The following is a 20432-nucleotide window of genomic DNA, read 5'->3' as shown; positions in this document are numbered from 1 at the left end:
TCTAAGATTTTTCAGGACACATCCTGCTGCTGGGTGTCCCTGCTCCCTTTGGCCTTGTGTTTCCAGCCACCCAGAGCCTTCCTTTGGGATTCCCTCACGCTGGACCCCTCTCCCCTTGCCTCCTCCACCCCAGTGTTTTCCAGCTCCTCACTTCTGATTGCTCCTCAAGTGGAAAGTTTACCCAGGCTGAGTGTCCAGCTGACTCTTTGGTCAAATAAAACCTTTCCCATCTTATCAGGTCATTAAGGCACCGTCAGGAAAAATTCTGCACTCAGCAGCAAATGCTGGGGAAGAACTCAAGGGGGAAAAGCCCTGAGTCAACACAAAATGATGGAAAATTGGCAATCAGCCCCAAATGATTCCATTTCCAGATCAAAGAACTGTTCTACCTCACCTGGGGACTGCAGGTCCCACCTGCAGTGCGAGGAGATGTGGAAGTGATATTCCAAGGATCCCAAATTAACTCAGTTCTCAATGACACTGAACATGTTCCCTTCCCTTAAATGACACATGACACAAGTGAGACTAAATCTCACAAAACAACAGGAGCTCAGAGTCAAATTTGAATACATTTGTATTATTTATTGGCTGTATTAAATATATTATCTATTTGATAGTTACAATTTAGTAATACAATGCATGGCAGCTTTAACATACATTTGAGATACCTCAAAAATGACAATACAAGAAAACCAAAGATACCTAAAATACATTAATGCCACGAGGGTACATCCTTCTGGAATGGACAACAGCTGGTGGAAAATCTGTATTGCAGTATAAATCCCAGATATTTTCTGGAAATATGAGCATTTTGTGGCAATCACAAAAGGATTCTATTTCATTTTTTAGCAGTGGTGACTTGTTAGTATTTACTCTGCAATCCTAATTTCAGGACTACTATTGCCAAATAAACCTCTACAAGTTTAAGGAGTTAAAAAAGAACCCTTTGGCAACAGAGATTTGCTGCAGGCAGTTTATCTGCTAAAGGGAGACTATGAGGAAAATAAAGACAGATTGTAAACTCTTCTGCAAACTAGAGACTAATATCTGTATAAAACTCTGACACTGGAGGGAGAGATTTCTATGATATAATAAATGATTAACTTAAAGTTCTGCTACAAGTAGAACAATACATTCAAACATACATTTTTTTTCTTTCCAGGCTTTTTAATCAAAATAAATAGAGTACAAAAATGAAGAGTACGTTTTGAAAAGATTAATTTCAGATTGCACCATCAATCTACTGTGAAGAGGATTAAGTGATACTAGATCATAATTTAGGTTTTCCACATCTGAAATACAACACAATGCCTCAAACTCTAACACAACGTTATTCCTCAACTGCTGTAGGAGAAAGACCCTTAAAAGTGATTAATTAATTACTGGAAACACATCGCCTGTAGCTCTGTCACATCCACCCTCCCACCCACAAGTGCATCGCTCTGATGGCCAAAGTGGAGCCACAGACTTTGCAAAATACCCTAAATCTACCATTCTGTGGCATGTTCCAAATGCTGTTGGCAAGACCCATCCTGAAACACTGGAAATTTGTGAGTTCCAGCTTTCAAAAGCTTTGATCTAACGGAGCCAGGAGCTGCCAGGCTCCTCCACAGGGATTCACAAGCAGATGGAACACAACAGTCAAATGTAGTGCACAGTGTCCACAAAAATATCCCCCAGCCGACCAGGACGAGTTTCAGACAAGTTCATAGCAGGCTGAACATTCCCAACAGGAAAACCATGGAATGTGAAGCTGCTACCACTGGGATAGCAAGTTTAAAACATTGTATAAATGTTATCTAAAAAGAGTTCTCTCACGTACAATTTGCTCGTTGGGGTTAAGTTAGAAGGGCACCCAAAGCAGGCTGAACTTTTTATTTTTTAGGTTAATAATAGTACAAAAACATTTGCTCAGTTTGAGCCAAATAGTGTAACATTTATCATAAATGCACTCTTTCTCCTTAAAGACAACTCCTGTGCTGTTCTGAGCACGCTGCACAGGGAATTACTTTTCTCTCAGGCACTGAGAGTGAAATGTGGATTGGGCCAAAGCTGCTCAGGACAGCAGGAACGTTTCAGGCAGAGCCTTTCTTGGGCATCCCGGCTGAGCGCCACATCCTGCTGGCATTGGTTTGGATTAAAACCCTAAAAAACCCTGGCACCCTCTACTCCAACACTTGAAATGATTATTACTGAATCCCAAGTATTAAAATAACTGTAAAGTAGTAATATCACTAAGTCAATATTCTGCTTTCCTTCTACAGTCTAGTAAATGTGGTATGCTCTAGTAGGCTCTGCAGTTCTGCTCTAAGCTCAAAGCACTTGTGCTGCTGGATTTCATGGATATCAAACTACAGCGAAACTCCATGGAACAGCCATCGCCTCCCGCTGCTCTGGTGGTGCTGGCAAAGGACTGTTCTAGCAATGCCTTCCCTCTCCAACTGGCTGGGATGGGGAGAGAGGAGGAGTGTGCACACCCCCTCAGTGTGCACCGTAAGGCAGCTGACTGCTGTTCTCTAACAGCTCACCCTGATTGCAGAGGCCCCAGGATCACCCTTTCTACAGGAAATCTGTGTCCAGCATTTGGAAAGGATCTGCCGAGCCAGCCTCGCCGGCAGCCAGCAGCAGGAGCGGGAACGCACGGAGCGAGGGGCTCCCAGCTAGGATTTCATTGAACTACCCATAAATACCCCAGAGAGCTCTGTACAGACAGCTGAGCGGGGCCAGCTCTGCCCTACTTGATGACGAAGTACTGGATGACCACGGCGAAGAGGATGGCGACCACGGCGAAGCCGCAGAGCAGCGCGATGGCGATGGCGCGCTCCTCGCGCAGCCGCTTCCCGCTCTGCGCCAGCTCCGCGCCGGCCGGGGCCGCGGCGGGGCCCGGCTCCCGGCGCTGGCAGCAGAACACGGTGCTGGGGCTGTAGGGGCCGCAGAGCTCCGGGCAGCCCGGCAGGTCGTGGCACTGGCGGCCGGCGCAGACGCGCGCGCGGTACTCACAGTTCGTCTGCGCGGCCGGCAGCCGGAAGCACGGCTCGGGGCCCTTGTACACCTGGCAGGAGACAGGAGCTGTTCAGTCAGGAGCACAGCACTCACCACCAGCACCTGCAACTGCCTGTCCTGCTCCAGGGGTGTGGGCGGTGCTGGGCACAGCCTGGGGTTGCCCTCCTCCTCTCAGCTTTGTAAAATCGCGGCTTTAATCTCTGGACAATTTGTGATTCGTTGAAGTTTCCTGCCACACCCCCATGCTGAGGCCTCACGTGAGCTGGGACGCTCAGAAAGGAGAAAAAAATCATCCTGCATTTTCCTCCTTAAAGCTCCTCCAGCAAAGTGGACTCTCTGATTAACAGAGGCACCACAGACCGTCAGGATTAAGAATCAAGAGCCAAAGGAATTGTTGGGAGAACAGGATAAACCAGTGCTCACCCACTTCGCACTTTCTGAAATGAGAAGTCTCCCTGTCACCTCCCCAGACAGAACTACAACCTTCAAATCATGGACTCACAGCATGGTTTGCATTGGAAGAGACCTTAAAGCCCATCTCATTCCACCCTCTGCCATGGGCAGGGACACTTCCACAAGAAATATGCACACCTTCTTTTTTTAATAATTTTTCCCAGGAAAAGTCCCTCACATTCCTGATGCTGTATAAAAGGTACCTGATCAAACTCTCTGCCAGCAGCAACCTGAAGGATGTAAACAATGGAATCTCCTTTCATCGGCTGTAGAGGCTCCCATGTGATTTCAAAAGTGTTTTCTTCCAGCTGGATCACTTTGGGTGCTAGAAAATAGAGTGATTTGTTGGTGTTTTAGAAAAAGAACAATGGTCTTTACAAATGTACAGCTGCCATGCTTAGAGACAACTCATTTAAATAACTTAAAGCAATTAAGATTTGTTTGTTTCTTTCTTCTTCTATTTGATGACATAAGCTTAAAAATGATCATTGCTATGTGTAGGTTGTACCTGTTGGTCTTTTTGAGCTGCCAGAGTGAACCCATGTTTGTGAAGAGCAGCACTTTCAAGTCATTACAGAACCCAGCATTTCTGTCCATGTGCAGAGCTGAAATTATGTTCTAACCATGGTCCAGTCAATCAATTTTGCTGCAGGCACTCAGCACTCTGACCTTCACAGTGACTTTAATGATGATCTTTAACGTCCATGTTAAAAAGTGAAGATCAGAGGAATTAACTGTGCCCTCATTTGCCTACACACTGCTGTAACTTCGATGGATAACCCTGAGAAATGCCTTTCCAGCTGAGCAAAGGTAGGAATGCTCAGTTCAGGGGTGGAAGAGCTGCTGTGCAGGAGGTGATGACAACAAAAGAGCCCTTTTCACACCCAGACAAAGCCCTTCAGAGCGAGTTTGTGTCTCTGTCCCTGCAAAGCCCAGCTGAGGGTCAGCTTGCAGGATCCAATCCTGCTCACCAGTGGCTTGCAGCAGTTGCCAGGGCAGTGCCAGCTCACCTTTGAGAGGTGCAGGTGGAGACTTGGTGGTGGTGAAAGCACAGACCTCCGAGAAGGCTCCTTCCCCCGCGTCGTTGTACGCCTGGATGCGGAAATGGTACGTGGTGGATTCGCTGAGCCTCTGCACCTTGTAGGTGTGACAGGGACCATTATAGACTGTCACAAACCTGGGGGACACAGAACACACACACAGTTACCCAGCCATCACCAATGTGTAGGGCAGCATCAGACCTGAAACACTCAGATTTGAGTTAAGGACAAAGAAGTGATGCTGCATTCTGGGTGTCCCAGCCTTCTTCCCACTCAGGCTGCAGAGCCCAGCTCCTCTAAATCACAAGAACAACCCTTGAATATCCAAAATAAATTGAAATTTCCCGTTAAAGAACAGCTGGCCAACCCGTTTCTTATATGCAGGCTTGTTTTTGAACGCCCAAAAATAACCGTGCCAGCACAGGAGGGTGGTAAGGTATTTATTCTTTAAATAGTATTTACTGTTTACAAGCAGTAAAGGTCAAGTTGTTGACAGCATTTCTGGTTGAAAGATGGGATGAAAAACTGCAAAAGAGCAAACTCTGGGATGCTCAAATGACTCGGGGGTACAAACAGAAGGGAGAATAACATAAAACACCTTAAAAACCTGAAGTGGTAAAACCACAAGATCTTTAATTGTCTCACCTGCCAAACCTGTCCTCCATCTGCAGGTTGAACTGAGTAGGGTTGGGAATTAAAGCTCTGCTGGGCCCCTCTCCCCACTTCAGTTTAAGGCTCTGGTAGCTGAAGACAACACATTCCAGATGGGGAGGGTCAGGAGGTAGTGGTTTGGTTTTGGCTTTCATGGAATGACTGAAAGGACCGACTCCAAAGCTGTTGATGGCCTGTACCCTGATCCTGGGGATGGGAGAGAGCAGCCACGTGGTCACAAAAAGTGCTGGGTAACAAAGCAAGAGTTAAAAGGTGCACAGAGTGTAACTCCAAACAGTAAAGCAATTAACTTGCACTTAGAAATGAAATCTCAACTCAGTTTTAACCAACACTGAGGTCACAGGAACCCTTGCTCTGCTCTTGTGCATCCATCTTCTTATGGCCACATACCTGAGCATCCCAATGAAAAATCCTAAACCCAGAAACCTTAAAGTCTTGGCTTTGAGAGAGAATGTGAACCTTAACACCAACCACGATCGCACTCCTGCCAAATCCTGGTTGGACTCTGGATATGACAATTTTAGGAGTTGTTTTGGAGCTGCAGGATGAATTAGGCAAATATTCTGTATGCTGCATGAAAAATTGTTCTAAAAATTTAAAGCACTACCCTCAAAGGACTTTTAAATCCTACAAATGTGATTTCAGAATAATTCTTACCTGTACAGGGTGTCAGGCAGCAGATTCTCAAGGACATGGGTTGTGTTTCTCCCCACAGTGACCAGCTGCTTCTCCCCATACTCGATGTTGTACCCTGTGATCTCTGCCCCGTGGCAGCAGGGCTCTTCCCACTGGATTGCAAGGCACGTGGAGAAAGGAGGGGGAATTTCCAACTGGTCCTCTTCAAGTAAGTGGAGCACGGCCACGGCTGCGGGCACTGATGGGGGAGTGGTCACCACGCCCGTGTCCCCAAACAGCCCTGCCCCAGCCACGTTCACAGCCTGAAAGACACCACGCAGGAGTTACCAAATCCCTGCTTTGCAAGCAGGCAGTCACAGCTCTCACAGCCTTCCGTGTGTTCTTAAAAGCAACGTGGAAGAGAATGGAAAATCTCCAAAATCTCCTGAATGATTTGTCAACAGGGCAGAGCATCTGTAAAACTGGTATTTCACAGCACAGGATCTAAACTTTTCCAGATTCAGGGAATGAGGGACTGAGGGATAAGGGAAGTGTTTTTCCCAATTACCTTCTCTAGTGCATGAGCAGGTGACAGCACATGACTTTATTCCTCTCTAGCTGGAGTTTGTCTCCAGACTGCAAGTGCCCAGTGGCACCAAAAGGCTCTTCCTACCTGGACTCTGCAGTAATAGGTGGTTGCAGGTGTGAGCCCCTTGACCTCATAGCTCTGGCAGGGGCCAGTGTAGATGATGTGCATGGACCCCTCCACCTGGCCCCAGTCCAGCCTGTACTCGGTGATTTCTGCTCCATTGCACGCCGGGCTCTGTGGGGTGAGGGAGAAATTCTGCTCAGCTCTTGCACTTGCACATCCCCAGCATCCAGGGGGGAGCTCTGTCACACTGATACACTGAGTGAGAGTCACAGAAAAGGTTGGAAAACACTGCCAAGATCATCAAATCCAACCTTTGGAAGCACTGGGTTTGAAACCTGAGGTCTGTTCCAAGGGATTTTAAGTTAAAAGGTGACATGTGGCTGTAACACCACCACAGCTCACACCAGATTTTTGGCTGTCCCACAGTCTCTTACCTCTTAAAAGAATTAATTCACTATATATTAATTACCACACCCTGAGAAGGATTAAATGCCACCCAATTTGTCCAGTTAAGACTGCAATTAATCACTCTCAAAGTTTACAAACCCAACACAGATGTCTATACAAGAAATGGGCTTAAAATATTCAATCTCTACCCATACTATTTCTTTCATTTCTGAGTATCATAAATGTGCCACTACAATTCTAAAAGCCAAACACTAATTTGGGTGGTACTGAAAACCATCAACACCTACCTCCCATGAAACCACAGCACAAGTTGCACTTTTGCAGGTTATCAGGGGCTTGCAGCACTGCTCAGGGGGTCCTGGAGCAGTGCAAAGCTCTGCCTTCTCAGAGTGGGGGCCAAACTGCAGGAAAACAACATTGCATGAACACAGCAACAGCACCAGGGCAAGAACTGATGTGCAAGTGAAGCAAACAAACTATTTCTAACTTGACAGGGAAGCAAACAGCAGAGCTCAGGGCTCAGTTGCAGGTACTTGAAGCTGGTCCATTCCCACAGGATATCTGAGATCCTCCCTCTGCCATGGTTTTGTAATTCCTCCCTCCCCCAGCCAGGATCTGCCTTCCAGCAGCAGCTGGGCACTGTTTCACAAACACTTTTATGCCATCAACATTTATCCCACACTTCTCCCAACGTGGCATGGCTGGCACCCATCCCTCTCCAGAGTGCCGCTCCCACCACATCTGCAGAGCCTGAGCTCAGGGCAGCACATCCAACAATTCCAAAGGCACAGACATCAAGAGGTTCACACCAGTCAGGCTGCAGAGCCCCCTCAGCACCAGCCTGCTGTCCCCTGTGTGGTACCAGTGAGGTGTGGTGAGTGCAGTGGTTACCCCGACTTTGTTCCCTGCCCGCAGCCAGAAGCTGTAGGTTCTCCCTGGCAGCAGGTTGGTCACTCCAAACTCAGCTGCTGGGCCCTGGTAGAGCACCCTGCGCTCGTCCTGCTCCGAGCTGGCCATCTCCAGGAGATACTCTGTGATCTCAGAGCCTCCATCCACAGCCGGGGGGCCTGCAAAACAAAAACAGATTGCATCTTCCTATTAATTTCTAAATTCCCCGAGTTAGGGCAGGCTCTTGTTATGTGTCTGAGCAGAAATACTTCACAAAGCTTGCTTCCCCCCCCACCCCCCCAACCAGGTACTGATACTTAGTTTAAGATGGCCTTCATCAGGGTTCTTTCATGCATTTTCCCTGTTTTCTTCACTAAACAGTGTATCATCATTAATTTTTAACTCCCTTACTGAGATAATAGCAAGAAAACAAGAGTTGATTTTTAAATTGCCAAGTAGGTGTCAGTCATGGGCCGACAGGAATCTTTCTCACTGGAAAATATTTATGCCTGCTTAAGTCTCATTGTACCACCCTACCAGAGGTGGACAGAATCTTTGGTCTTCTTAAAAAAATCCCACAGAACAAACCAAAAACCCCACTGCAAGCCCAAAGAAACCCTAAGGCCACAGACAGCATCTCAATATTTTTATTTTATCTTTTTTTTTTTCCCTGAAGAGTTCTACAGATTTTTGATTTGGATGACTGAAATCAGAGCAGTGTTTTACTCCAACTCTGGTGCTTACCCCACTGCAAAGTGATTTCCTTAGGCTTGGCTTTGCCCAGCAGGGCTGGGGCAGGACAGGGTCCGGGGGGAACGGCTGCTGTGGTGACAGTCGTGACATCAGAGGCCTGCCAGGGACACAGGTCATTGCAGAGCAAGACATAAAGCATTTTGCTAAAACACAAACAGAAATGGTTTCCAGAAGCACCTTTCCCCTCCTGCTGCTCACCTGGCTCTCCCCACCTTTACTGGCACAGGACACCCGGAGTCTGTAGGAGGTGCCAGGCCTGAGGTGGTCACAGACGTGTTCCCGCTGGGCTCCGCTGTAAATGGGCTCCCACCTCCCTCCTGGGGGAAGGAAAAACACTTTACCCTTCCAAACCTCTCTAAAATCCCACCTGGAAATTCTCTCACACAATTATTAAGGTGGTCAAGCCAGAGAATCAATCTGAAATGATTAATTATACAGAGAACATGATTAATTATACAGAGAACACACACAAACACACGTGTGAAATCAGAAGTGATTGCTGGAGTAAAGCATCATTTAAGTTGGAAAACACCTCCAAAATCCAAGCCTACACCATGTCCCACATCTAAATGTGAATTAAATACCTCCAGGGATGGAAACTGAGGACTGTATTAGTACCCAAAGGTGACTCCTTACCAACTGATGCCTCAGAGATTTCCAAAAAGTATTTAGAGATGTCTGATCCTCCGTTATCCTTGGGGGGTTCTGAAAGAAATCAACACCTTAAGTTACAGAAGATTTAATATCAAAGCATTATTTTGTTAACAGCTTTTCCAGTGAACATATTCATATTCATTCAAACAGATGAGTCAACCAGCAAGAGAAACCAGTGTACTTAATTATTCACAAAACATTTTTCAGAGCAATTTTCCTCCTATTATTAATCATGATTATGCTAGGAAGAGTAACTGGGAAAACACTCACAATTTCACGTATCAGTTATTACTTTTTAAATCAGTTCTTACTTTTTAAGTGAACACAGGAATTTTTTAAACATCACAGTAAACCCAGAGGGTATTAGGACAGCAGTCAGTGCTTCCCAGAAGTGAATGAACAACACCAGTGTGGTTCCACAGCCCCAAAATAAACCATTTTTGGGTAAAGTTGAGTATTTCTCCCGCAATAACAATACCTGCAGATAAATAATCAGCCTGAGTTCCCTCTCATTTAATCAGAGAGAGGCTTGTTCACACCCCAGCAGCACTGGAACACCCCAAGGCACCTACCCCACGTGACTCTCACACTGTGGGGATGGATCTTGCCCTTCACAACAGGTTTGCTGGGAGCTCCAGGTCTGTCAGGTTTGGTGCTGTATTCCACCACCTCACTGGGGCTGCTTTTTCCTTCACTGTTGTAGGCAAAGAGCTGTTGGAGGAGGGAACAGAATAGAGAATAAATGGTTTCTTTAATGACAGTAATATATGTTGATAATACATGAGGATAAACATGCTGATGAGTAAAAAAATCTATTAAAAACCCAACAAAGATAAAGACAACCATTTATACCAAAATTAGCTGGTGAAAAAAATCTGGTTTGTATTATTACTTGACCAAAACCTGCTCTAACAACAGGTAATTGTTGGGACAATGGGTGAATTCCTGCTGTCTCCATACAAAGCTGAAAAACTTGCTGGGAAATGCCAAAGCCCAGGAAAGCACATGAAATTAGGACCAAACTATGGTACAAACCCTGAACTTATAGGATGTACTCCTCCTCAGGTTTCTTAAAGTGCATGAGAGCTCATCTCCATTGTACTGGGGCTGGAATCCATAGCCCTGGCAAGGAGGGAAAAGAAAGATGAACACAATCACTGACTTTTAAGGTGAAGCAAAAGCCAGAGCAAGTAAATCAGATTTTTTTTTTTATCTTGAACTTCATTTCTGTGCCATGAATTGCACACAATACTTTGTGCCATGAACTGCACACAATACTTTATCTCTCCCATGAATTCCAAGCAATGCTTTCTCTCTCTGCCGTGAACTCCATGAAATGTTTGCCGACCATTCACCAGAAGATAAAAAAAAGTTGATTTTTATTTCAGCACGATGAAGGAAATTTCCACACAAAGCTCAGCACTTACAGAACCCTCTTCCTCCATGTCCAGGCTGTAGGTGAGGGAGTCATCCAAGGCCCCTCCTGCAGGAGGGCTCCATCCCAGGGCCATCCAGGTCACTCCTGCTTCCAGCAGCGCGGGCGGCGCCGGGGCCAGCGGCACCACCCCGGCCGTGCCGAACGTCACCGTCTCACTGAACCCACTGGGGAGGAGATTTGGAACAAGGGTGAGCAGCAGCTGATGGAATCCAGGGGGAAATCCAGCATTTGGTATCCCTGGGCTCCTGGTTACCTCATTCCAATGTCGTTTTTAGCAGCCAGTCTCAGGGAGTATCTCGTGGAGGGAGTGAGTCTGGTGAGCTTGTACTGCTTCAGGTGCCCGTAGTAACATTCCTTGAAGGGGCCATTCTTCCCCTGCAAAACAGGGAGATCCAGAGTCACTCCCTTTGCCCTGCCAAGGTCACCCTCCCCACTCTGCATCTTCCTAAATCCCAGAATCTCAGACTGGTTTGGGTTGGGAGAGACCCTAAAGCTCATCTCATTCCATGGGCAGGGACACCTTCCACAAGAAATGTAATTTCACTCATTTAACAGTAATTAAAAAATAAACTACTGAGCCTCAAGAATGCAAAATTTAATGTATCATGGTCATTCCAAGTCTGCTGATGGTCATCCTGAGCAGTCTTGATAATAAACCCCATTAGGACTGAGATATCTGATTACTTTTGGTACTGGGGGTTTGACAAAATGGTGGTAAAACATTGAGCAGAAAACAAAACACATTCTGCAAGTTTTTTATCCCTGTGCATTACATCTCAGCAAGATGCTCAAGAGCTGAGGGAGATTTGTGACACAACGCAAAGATGCCAAATGCTCGTGCTTTTAAAGAGAACACAGGAATTACTGATGCTCTGGATGACAAATGAGGCAGTTTTACACTGTCCCCTTCCACTGATCATTTGTCTCTTTAAAATTGTCAGGACAGTTGCACCAAAATAGCTGCTGTACCTAAGCAAAGGGTATTTTTAAGTGCAATTGCTCTACAGATGTCATTATGATTTTTTTTTGTACTAGAAAAGCTCTTACCTCATCCCATTCTAAAAGAAAATTAGTTATTTTGGAACCATTGTCATTTGAGGACTGAAAATAAAGAAACAATGAAAAAAAAAGTTAAAATCAACTGGTTGTAAATGCATTTTATAAACATTTTTACACATTGAATATTATCAACTCTAACTGCCTTTTAATACAAGGCTGCTGTGCTACTTCTTTTAGTTCTGATAGTTTAGAATATAAAGTTATAAATTATTTGATTTTATAAATGAAGCAAATTATATTCTTAGAGCTCTCTTCCTGCTGCCTTGCACTGTGTGCTTACCACCTGCCTGTGCAATCTAAGGGTTCACACAAGCAACATCTGACACATGAAATGGGAACTTCTTCATTTTCTAAGCACAGGTTCTACAAATAATTTCACTAAAGCCATTTAGCTGGAACCATTTTTCTGCATGGTCATAAGAAAAACATCAAAAAACAAGCAAACACAGCTACCAACAAGCCTTCACAGACAGTGGTTATATTAAAGTCAGATTAAAAATGAGAATCTATAAAACCATCCAAAGAAATTTAGTCTGAATGAGTCAGAATAACTAAAAGAACATTAAGTCATGTCTGTTTATCATCCAGAACCTCAGGCAAAGATATAAATAAATAAAAATCCCTTTTTTCCTCTCTGCCAGTTCAGAAGAGAGGAGCCCTGCTACCAACTCTGTCACACTAAAGCTGCAGGCAAGAAACTCAGCAAACATTGAAAAAAAAAAAAAAAAAAAAAGAAAGGTAATTATTATTTCATTATCAATCTTCACTGGGCAATTTAAAAGGCAACACCTACAGCACACACTGAATTCCTGCCAAAGCTAACTTCAATCCAGTGCACAGGAATCCAGCAGAGTGCTCTGCTCCCCTTCACTCAGCCCAGGTTTGGTTCTTACCTTCCACTGCAAGCTCAGGCTGTTTTTGGTTCTGTTAATCAGTTTTGGGGCAGCTGGACAGTCTGGCTCACAGCTCTCTGTGGTGAAGCTCACCAGTTCTGAAATGGTTTCTTTGATGGAACTGCTGGTTGCTGAAACTCTAAACAAAGGGTAATTAATGATGTGGCTGTTGCACTGGCACCTGGAAATGTAAGGGAAGAGCTGGCAGCTTCAGGGAGTTAATCCCACACGGTGGCTGCAGGGTGGGGGTCACTCAGGTTCACCTGCTGACCCCAGACCCCCATTCCTCACCCTTCATTTACTCTGCCATTACTCTCTGTCACAGTGGAGATATTTTAATGCTGAAATACCTGTGGCATAGGGGATGAGAACTATGGTAGGTGTTCCAAAATGGCAACAGGATACCTGACTGGAAATGAGCCTTTTGCTAAAAACACTTTAAAATTCAAATACAGCCAACACTTGTGCAGGAGTATGGGCACTAAACAGGCTAAATCATAAAATAACAACTGTATTGTTATTAAACAATGAAATCACAATTTTCATAGGAATTGTTTCATGTTTTCAGCAGTGCTGCCTCTTTCTGTGGAAAACACAACACTGTGCAGGTGGAGCTGTGCCCAGCACTTCCCACACCCAGAACTGTTCCATAGCTTCAGAGCAAGACTTTGCTGCAGGGAATCTTTAATCTCATCTGCTCCAGTGCTTCAGCACGGAGTGTGACTCTGCTTTGTTTCAGCAGCTGCTCTCTCCCTGGCCAGCCCAACAGCTCCAGTCAGGATCATTTACTCCTGATCATCCCATCCCCACCTCCCTGCTTGCACTGCTGCAGGTCAGACAAGAATCTCTGGAAATCAAGCTGACAAATCAGACTTTCAGATCCAATTTCAAGGTTAAATTATTTCATTTACCACTAACTTCAGCCCACAGCAATCTACAGAGTGTTGTTCTAAAAAAAAAATACTAGCAGAGAATAATTTAAAGTTTGTAACTGAGCAATCTGAGCAGACAGAGAAGGTGGTAGGGAAGGAAATGAGGCGGTATTTTAACTAATTTAGAACATAAATGGGAATTTAGATAGCAAACCCAGTGTCCACAGCATGGTGTTTTTTCAGAGGATTCTTTAAATGTTTGTATCACCCCTTTTCCATGAAGCCACAATAATCCTGTAATTCCCGTATCCCCAAAAGCATTATTTCCTTCCCAGCAGCATACCTGGCATGGTAATCAGTGGCTGGTCTGAGATCAGGAAGTGTAATTGTTAATTCTTCCCCACTGTGAAAAGGCAAAAACAAACAGAAAGCAGAGTTACAGCTCTTCCTTAAACCTCAGGGCTCAAAGCTCATTGAAAAGCAAAACCACGTAGTGCACATTTAAGTTTCCCACTGTCCATGTATAACTCTTTAGTGACATTACTTAAAATTTATTTCATGTGAAGTAGGAAGGTCTGCAAGTCAACAAACAGCTCCTGATAGAGAGATTGCTGATTGGTTAATGGTTTAAACATTGTGCTTAAAGGAAGAAACTAAACTTACACATAGACAGATTTAAATTTTCCATTTTTACCACTGTTGGATATTGCTACTTCAAATGTAAATGCTGCTGGACTATGACTATGGCTCTCTCCATTCTGTGAACTAACTGGGAGATTCCAGGACAGAACGGCTGATCTTGCTTGTATATCAGAAACCTATTAAAAGCATAAATAATGCAAGTAAGTTTGCTTTCTGCAAGAAAAGGTTAATTAGTCAATAACATGGCGTCGCTAATTGGCCTAGGAAGCTCCTCACTGGAGGAATTCTTTCCCTTTGGAGTGGGAATATAGAGGCATTCTTTGGATTGCAATGATTTGCTCTTTTCATTTCTAAAGGCTTTCCATTCCAACACCAAACCAACACCAGAGTGGGGCAGGAAGAGAAAATTCCTGCATTGTTTCCATCACTCACTTGGGAGCAAATGTTCAGCTGGGGAGTCTTGGGCAGGACCCCAGATCAGGTTTAGGCACTGACACCTTACTGTCATTTTCTGACAGCTCCTCACACAATATTCAACCACTGATCCTAAGGACAGCACAGGCTTCATTTGTAAAACTCAACATTTCTTGTCTGATTTTTTTTGCTGCTTAATTCCCACACTCCAAATTCTCTCTGCCCAAGGCAACACAGCTCTGTGGTAGCTCAAAGTACAGATGTCAGAAGCAGCAGGGAAAAAGTACTAAAGGACCAAAAAAAACCCTCAAAAGCTAGAGCAAAGGAACACAACCCCTGTTTACTGTGTGGATAATGCAGAAAAGAGCTCATTAAACTTGCTCAGTATCAAACACAGACATTTTAATTACCCTCACCAGACTCCACCTTCCTAAATAAGTCTCTAAATATTCAAATATTTGCTCCAGTTTCTGAATATAACATCAAAAGAGGATCCATTTGTGCAAACTTTATCCTCAACACTCCTAAAGCCTCTCTGCTGAGCAAAGGATGGTTCCAAGAGTGGCCACTTCCAAGAGTTTATCAGGCCCCTGGTTTGCAAGGTAAAGCCCTCTCACACACTGCAACAGTGGAATATTCTGGGATTACAGGCTGGCAGACTGAGAAATAGTGAATTTCCAGAATGGCTGCCCTTTCCCAGCTATGAACATTGACAACTAAACAGGATTTATCTTCTCTATTAAAAAAATTAAACCATTAAGAACAAAGAAAAAGGGATTGATAAAACACAAGTTATTTTCTAGGAAGCACAGGCTCAGAAAATAATGGGATTTTAAGGCTAATACTTACGACTGGCTTGCCAATGCTCAAGTGAGTATCACATTTCCTGGATTCTGTGTCAGATTCTGCAATTTAAACACAAACCAGATTATCCCAAAGCCTGAGAGCAACCCAGGCTGTTACCAAAAGGCCACCACGAGATGGAGTTGGCCTCATTAGGACTTGAACAATGGTTCTTATTGTGCAAAGTTCATTTCCCCTGTTTGTTTTGGCTGCGTGAGGGGCAGAAACACCAACTATCCAAAACCAACAGTGGTACAAAAACCCTTTTAGTACATCCTGCACAAAGGGGATCTTTTCCTAATGGAGCAGAAATAGGTTTTCTTTGACAACACAAAAACATTCCTCCAAAAATGAGAGGTGTTAAAAAAAATGACAATAAGATCTTATCTCTGTTTGATGTGTTTTCCTGGAATTTTTATGGCAAAACATTCCCAGTTTGGAAGAAGCCTGACACTGTCACAAAGCAAAGCAAAGACACTGCACGAGGTTTATAGCAGTCACAAGGTATTAAAAAACTGAAATTAGAACTAACTAAACAGCAGCTTCTACAACTGCTCAAATTTTTGTATTTCTTGAAGGTTTAACTGGCTCCTGGGTAACCAAAAAGTACCACAAACAGTGACACCAGAAGTTCTGGAAGTACCTAGAGGTCACCCTCAGTGGGAATATTGATCAGTCCTGGCTCAGAAATGGCAGGGAAGTGAAAAAGTTTAAGGTTAAATCTTCCTGAAGACCTTATTTGATAAATACCAAATGAAAAAACTTGATATTCCAATGATTCCTAGAAAGAAATAAAAACCTAACCATAATGGATTTTAGGCTTCCTCTAATTCTGAACAGCCAAATGAATTGATAAATTCAGCTTTTTCAGAACCTGTTTTGCAATAAGTTTATAGAAAATAACTGAGACTTCCCCTGTCCATGCCACCTACCTCCCATCTCTGCCTCTGGACTGCCTTTTGTTTTTCCTATCTGCTTCTGCTTTAGTGCTCCAACTGCCCCTTGCTGGCCCTTTCCATTCCCATTGGGAATTGTGGCATTGGAAGAATTAAGGACTTTATGTGGTGAGGAGGGAGGGCTGTTCAGTTTATTGTTGGTGTGGCCAGTGGCTTGTCTGTCCTTTAGCCTCTTCTTGAGGTGTTCCTGCATTTTGAGACTCCTCTCATCCCTCTGGATGAAGTTTGTCCTCCCATGGGAACGAGGTTCTGCAAAGAACAGAGAAATGGCTTCATTACTCTGAATTATTCATCTGACATCTGAATCTATAACTTGGAAAAATCACTAAAACCCAGCCCCTGGAACTTCCCTGTGCTTTGTCAGTCTGGAAGTGCAGGGATTTTGGAGTTTGGGGTCTTTTTAAACTGAATTTTTGGGCCTTTCTCTGTCAGCTGCTCCAGATTCTGCTTTACAGCTGCCTTTCTTCCTGGCTACAGACACATTTACAAAAAATTAAGCAAATTTAGGACGCAAACTGAATTTTTCCAACACAGCCTGAATGCTGTTTTAGCCTAGAGCAAGTCAAAATACCTAATTACCAATTTAGGCTTGAAAGACAATGAATGGTCTTACTAAATCTAATTTCTGTTTTAAGTCTTGATAATAAAATAAGGATTAGAGCTTGGTTTAATTCAACATAACCCTAGTCCTTCACTGATTTATTGCTTCGTTCAGTTTTCAGAGTGGTCTGTACTTCATCCTCTGCTATGGATAACAACAATATTTTGAGTTCATTTTTCAGTCATATTTGGACTAAAAAAAATACATTCGTGTATCAAATTAAGTTCATTTTCAATAAACTTCATGCCAAGGCTGTGACAAAACTCAGTGGGCAGAGTTTTAGGGGAAAGAGTTTTAGGGAAAGGAGTTTTAGGAGTCACTGCCGTGGGATTTACAGTGGCAAAAGCAGGGATGAATGGAAAATACAACATTTGCATAATTCCTCGAAAACAGAGGATTCAAGCAGAAGAACCAGAGGATACACAGGCACACTTTGCACAGGTGAGTGCCTGAGCCCCAGGGGGGTTCTGAGCTAGCAGCAGAAGCCCTGGGAGTGCGTGGGGGGCTGTCCCCAGCCTTGGGGACGTGCTGGGCTCTCACCTTGCTCCTGGAACACGTGTGGTGGCGGGTGCTGGTGCAGGAACTGCGGCGGGAGCTCGCCCGTGCCGGGCACCGCGGGGAACACGGGGTGAGGGGGGGGTGGGAGCAGGGCGTGGGGGTGGTGCATGTAATGGGGAACGTGGGGAGGAGGGGGAGGAGGAGGGGGATGCATGGAAGGATGGAATTCCCCCGAGTGGGGCACCACCACCACTCTCCGAACTCCGTTTTCTTCCACCACCTGCCGGGAAACGGGAGAAAGCACCTGTGAGGCCAGAGACAATCCCATCAAGTGTTGGACATTTAACAAGGAATTTCCCCGCTCTGGTTCATCTCCAGATCCTGACAGGCAGGGTTTGCACAGCAGACTGGATTCCAGTGGAAACCAGGCAGGTACTGCTGGGATGGAGTTTGAGGCAGTCAGTCTGAACAATCAAAGTGCTGAACAATCACAGAATCCCAGGATGGTTTAGGTAGAAAAAGACCTTAAACTTCATCTCATCCCAGCCTTTCCGCAGAACAGGCTGCTCCAAGCCCCATCCAGCCTGTCCTGGAACACTTCCAGAGCTGGGAGTCCACAAGCTGCTCACTCCTGAATTATTTCACTCCACTTTGGCAGAATCCAAGGAAACCAGCCCTGGGCTCCTGCAGACACTGGGAACACAAAGTTATCACCTCATCTGACAAGAGCAGTCCAGGTAACTCAAGCTCTGATTTAAAGCCGCTTTCCAACTTGTCAATCCCTTGTCAACCAAGGGAAAACAACCCAACCCTGCTGGTTTCAGGTGACAGCAAACACAGAACAAATAAATGTGGTTTTCAGGCTAAGCAGCTCAGTGCTGCCAGGGCTTTGCCCAGTGTTTGCACTGAGGGATCCATTTCACAGGGATCAGAAATTGTCTGGGGGAATCTTTCCTCAAGGTCTGCAGAGCTGAAGAACAGCAGAAGTCCAAAATGCAGCTGTGTGCAAAAAGAAACTGCCTGGAGAAGCCAAGAACTCACAGTTACAGGTTTCGAACCTACTCAGAATACTCCTGATTTCCAACATTACTACAACACGAGTTCTCTTGTCACATTTGGTTTTAATTATTTCCTTTTAAAACACATTAATTTAGAAATAAATCAAACTGGAACTGGGAGTATCTCTGGTAACAACATGCAGGTCTGACCTGAACAACACCCAGGAGTGGAAAATCCATGGGAGTGGAAAAGCAAAGCTGGGAGAACCCTGCTCATTTCCCAAACACATCACTGGAATCAGTGTTTGCATCACCACCACACTCTGCTCCAGCAGGGCTGCTTTGCTGGAACTTCAGGAGATCAGGGTTGGTAAAGAAAGGGGCACTGAAAATTTGGATAAATTTTTGGATTAAATAGAAAACCTGCAGTCAGTTGGGACTGTTCACATGACCCAGCTTCACCCTGCAAACAGGACTGATGAAAAATAAACATGTGGATTCTGTTCAAGGAGCTCAGACAGTCAATTCAGAGCTGTCCTTGTTAGTAAAAGTGTCTTTAACTCTGGGAACAGGATTAAAAAATTCCTGGAAACTGGATCAGACATTACTCAGTAACAGAAGGGACAGAACCCACAATAAAGTGAAACAGTTGGTAAGTTCAATGGAAAAAATAGCTTTTTTCGCAGCTAAAATTACCAATAAATAATAAAAAATATTATTAAAATTTCCCCCAAAACCACACAGCAGGAGAAGGAGAAATAAATGTACCTGAGATACGTAACCAGGAGGCACAAAAATCGGCGGCATGGAACCGTTTGGTGACATCATAGGGACATGAGCTGGACCTGGCAGGGACAAGGGGCCACTTTTTAACAATCAAGGCTTTTTCCATCTGGAGACACCTTTTTCCAAAGGTGGGAGCTCACCCTGGAGCCTGAAACACCAGGGATTGCATCCCATTCTCTGTTGATTATTGGCTTTATCCCAACCACCACGCTTTGGCCAACACTGTCTTTTAACTGCACAAAAATATGTATAAATCACTTTAGCTCTTAATTTGTAACAGCTAAAAGTCTGTAGTACTGAAGGTAAATGCAGGTATTGGGGTAAAGCTGATGTAGGAATTTAAAAATTAATTTTTAAATACATAATTTTTTAAATTAAGCTCAAGGGAAGTATTCCTGTAGGGGGTTTGTTGAAAGCAGAATAGACACATTTTGTATAATGTCATGTAAAATGGTGACAAATACTCCAAAAATGGAAATACTGCTAAATTCAACTTGACTTACAGGAGATATTTTGCCCTGACTCGGGTCTGCTGTCACTCACCCAGAAGGTAAAAAGGAATTTGCAGGCACAGAGTGGAGCAATGACTCCCCCACTTCACAGCACAGGGAGGTACCAGTGCCTGTTAAAGTTCTTTAATTTATTGTGCATTAAATGCCATAAAAATCATGTGCTAAGATCCTGGGAAGACACTTAGTCAAGGATCACTGCAAAGCCATCTACTGGGAATGAGAATCTGCAGGATTCAGGGAATCCTGGCACATTCCCAGCGCTGCCTCATTTGTGCTTGGACACAAACCAAAAAATCTGATTTCTTCAAGTGTAGAAAACACATCTGACATCACAGAAAAAACCCAGTGGAATAACCCTAGAATCAAGATATTTGGATTCAGAGCTTGAGTCTCCCTTTACCTTGAATGCACTGAATGTGTCCATCTTCAGTTGTAATTGTAAATGTTTCACCTGGGTTTACCTGGACAAGAATCACCTGCAGGAAACAAAACACAGAAGATGGGTTGGGGGCTTTTTAAATTTTAGAAATTCTCTGGGGAAAACCCCCTCTCTTTAGAGACAAACAACAACAGAGCTTTGGTAACCTTGGAGTAAAACGAGAAAATGGGTTGAATGATGGGTAAAATGAAAATATTTCTTCCTACTTTGACACAAAATCCTTGTATTTTTCCTCTGTTTACTCCCAGAAGTGCCTCACTTGATACACATGAAACATGCATTTAATTTACGTTTCAACTGATTTTTCTGCTTTTACTGAGGCAATAATGACCTGAGGTTCACA

At 44.3% G+C, this 20432-nt stretch overlaps 1 protein-coding gene across 1 annotated transcript in view; it reads right to left on the bottom strand.

The window, feature by feature from the left end:
* Window positions 1–556: 556 nt before the first annotated feature.
* LOC110474371 (fibronectin type-III domain-containing protein 3a) overlaps window positions 557–20432 on the bottom strand; it is a 39233-nt gene continuing 19357 nt past the window's right edge. Inside the window, exons 4-27 of the mRNA XM_021537740.2 lie at window positions 20051–20126; window positions 19121–19197; window positions 17397–17634; window positions 16232–16504; window positions 15306–15361; window positions 14064–14218; window positions 13744–13803; window positions 12529–12667; window positions 11624–11677; window positions 10830–10951; window positions 10566–10740; window positions 10174–10260; window positions 9711–9849; window positions 9121–9189; window positions 8683–8801; window positions 8476–8581; window positions 7735–7910; window positions 7131–7244; window positions 6457–6606; window positions 5826–6106; window positions 5142–5354; window positions 4467–4633; window positions 3660–3781; window positions 557–3052 (exon numbers count right to left, since the gene is read on the bottom strand). Coding sequence (XP_021393415.1) covers window positions 2735–3052; window positions 3660–3781; window positions 4467–4633; window positions 5142–5354; window positions 5826–6106; window positions 6457–6606; window positions 7131–7244; window positions 7735–7910; window positions 8476–8581; window positions 8683–8801; window positions 9121–9189; window positions 9711–9849; window positions 10174–10260; window positions 10566–10740; window positions 10830–10951; window positions 11624–11677; window positions 12529–12667; window positions 13744–13803; window positions 14064–14218; window positions 15306–15361; window positions 16232–16504; window positions 17397–17634; window positions 19121–19197; window positions 20051–20126 — 3486 coding nt within the window. The 3' untranslated portion in view covers window positions 557–2734. The remainder of the gene's footprint in view (window positions 3053–3659; window positions 3782–4466; window positions 4634–5141; window positions 5355–5825; window positions 6107–6456; window positions 6607–7130; window positions 7245–7734; window positions 7911–8475; window positions 8582–8682; window positions 8802–9120; window positions 9190–9710; window positions 9850–10173; window positions 10261–10565; window positions 10741–10829; window positions 10952–11623; window positions 11678–12528; window positions 12668–13743; window positions 13804–14063; window positions 14219–15305; window positions 15362–16231; window positions 16505–17396; window positions 17635–19120; window positions 19198–20050; window positions 20127–20432) is intronic.

Source organism: Lonchura striata, chromosome 14 (genome assembly GCF_046129695.1).
Source record: "Lonchura striata isolate bLonStr1 chromosome 14, bLonStr1.mat, whole genome shotgun sequence".
In the NCBI taxonomy this organism is placed as follows: Eukaryota; Metazoa; Chordata; class Aves; order Passeriformes; family Estrildidae; genus Lonchura; species Lonchura striata.
The sequence above is the reverse complement of the archived record's forward strand: the minus strand, read 5'-3'. Positions and strand labels throughout refer to the sequence as shown.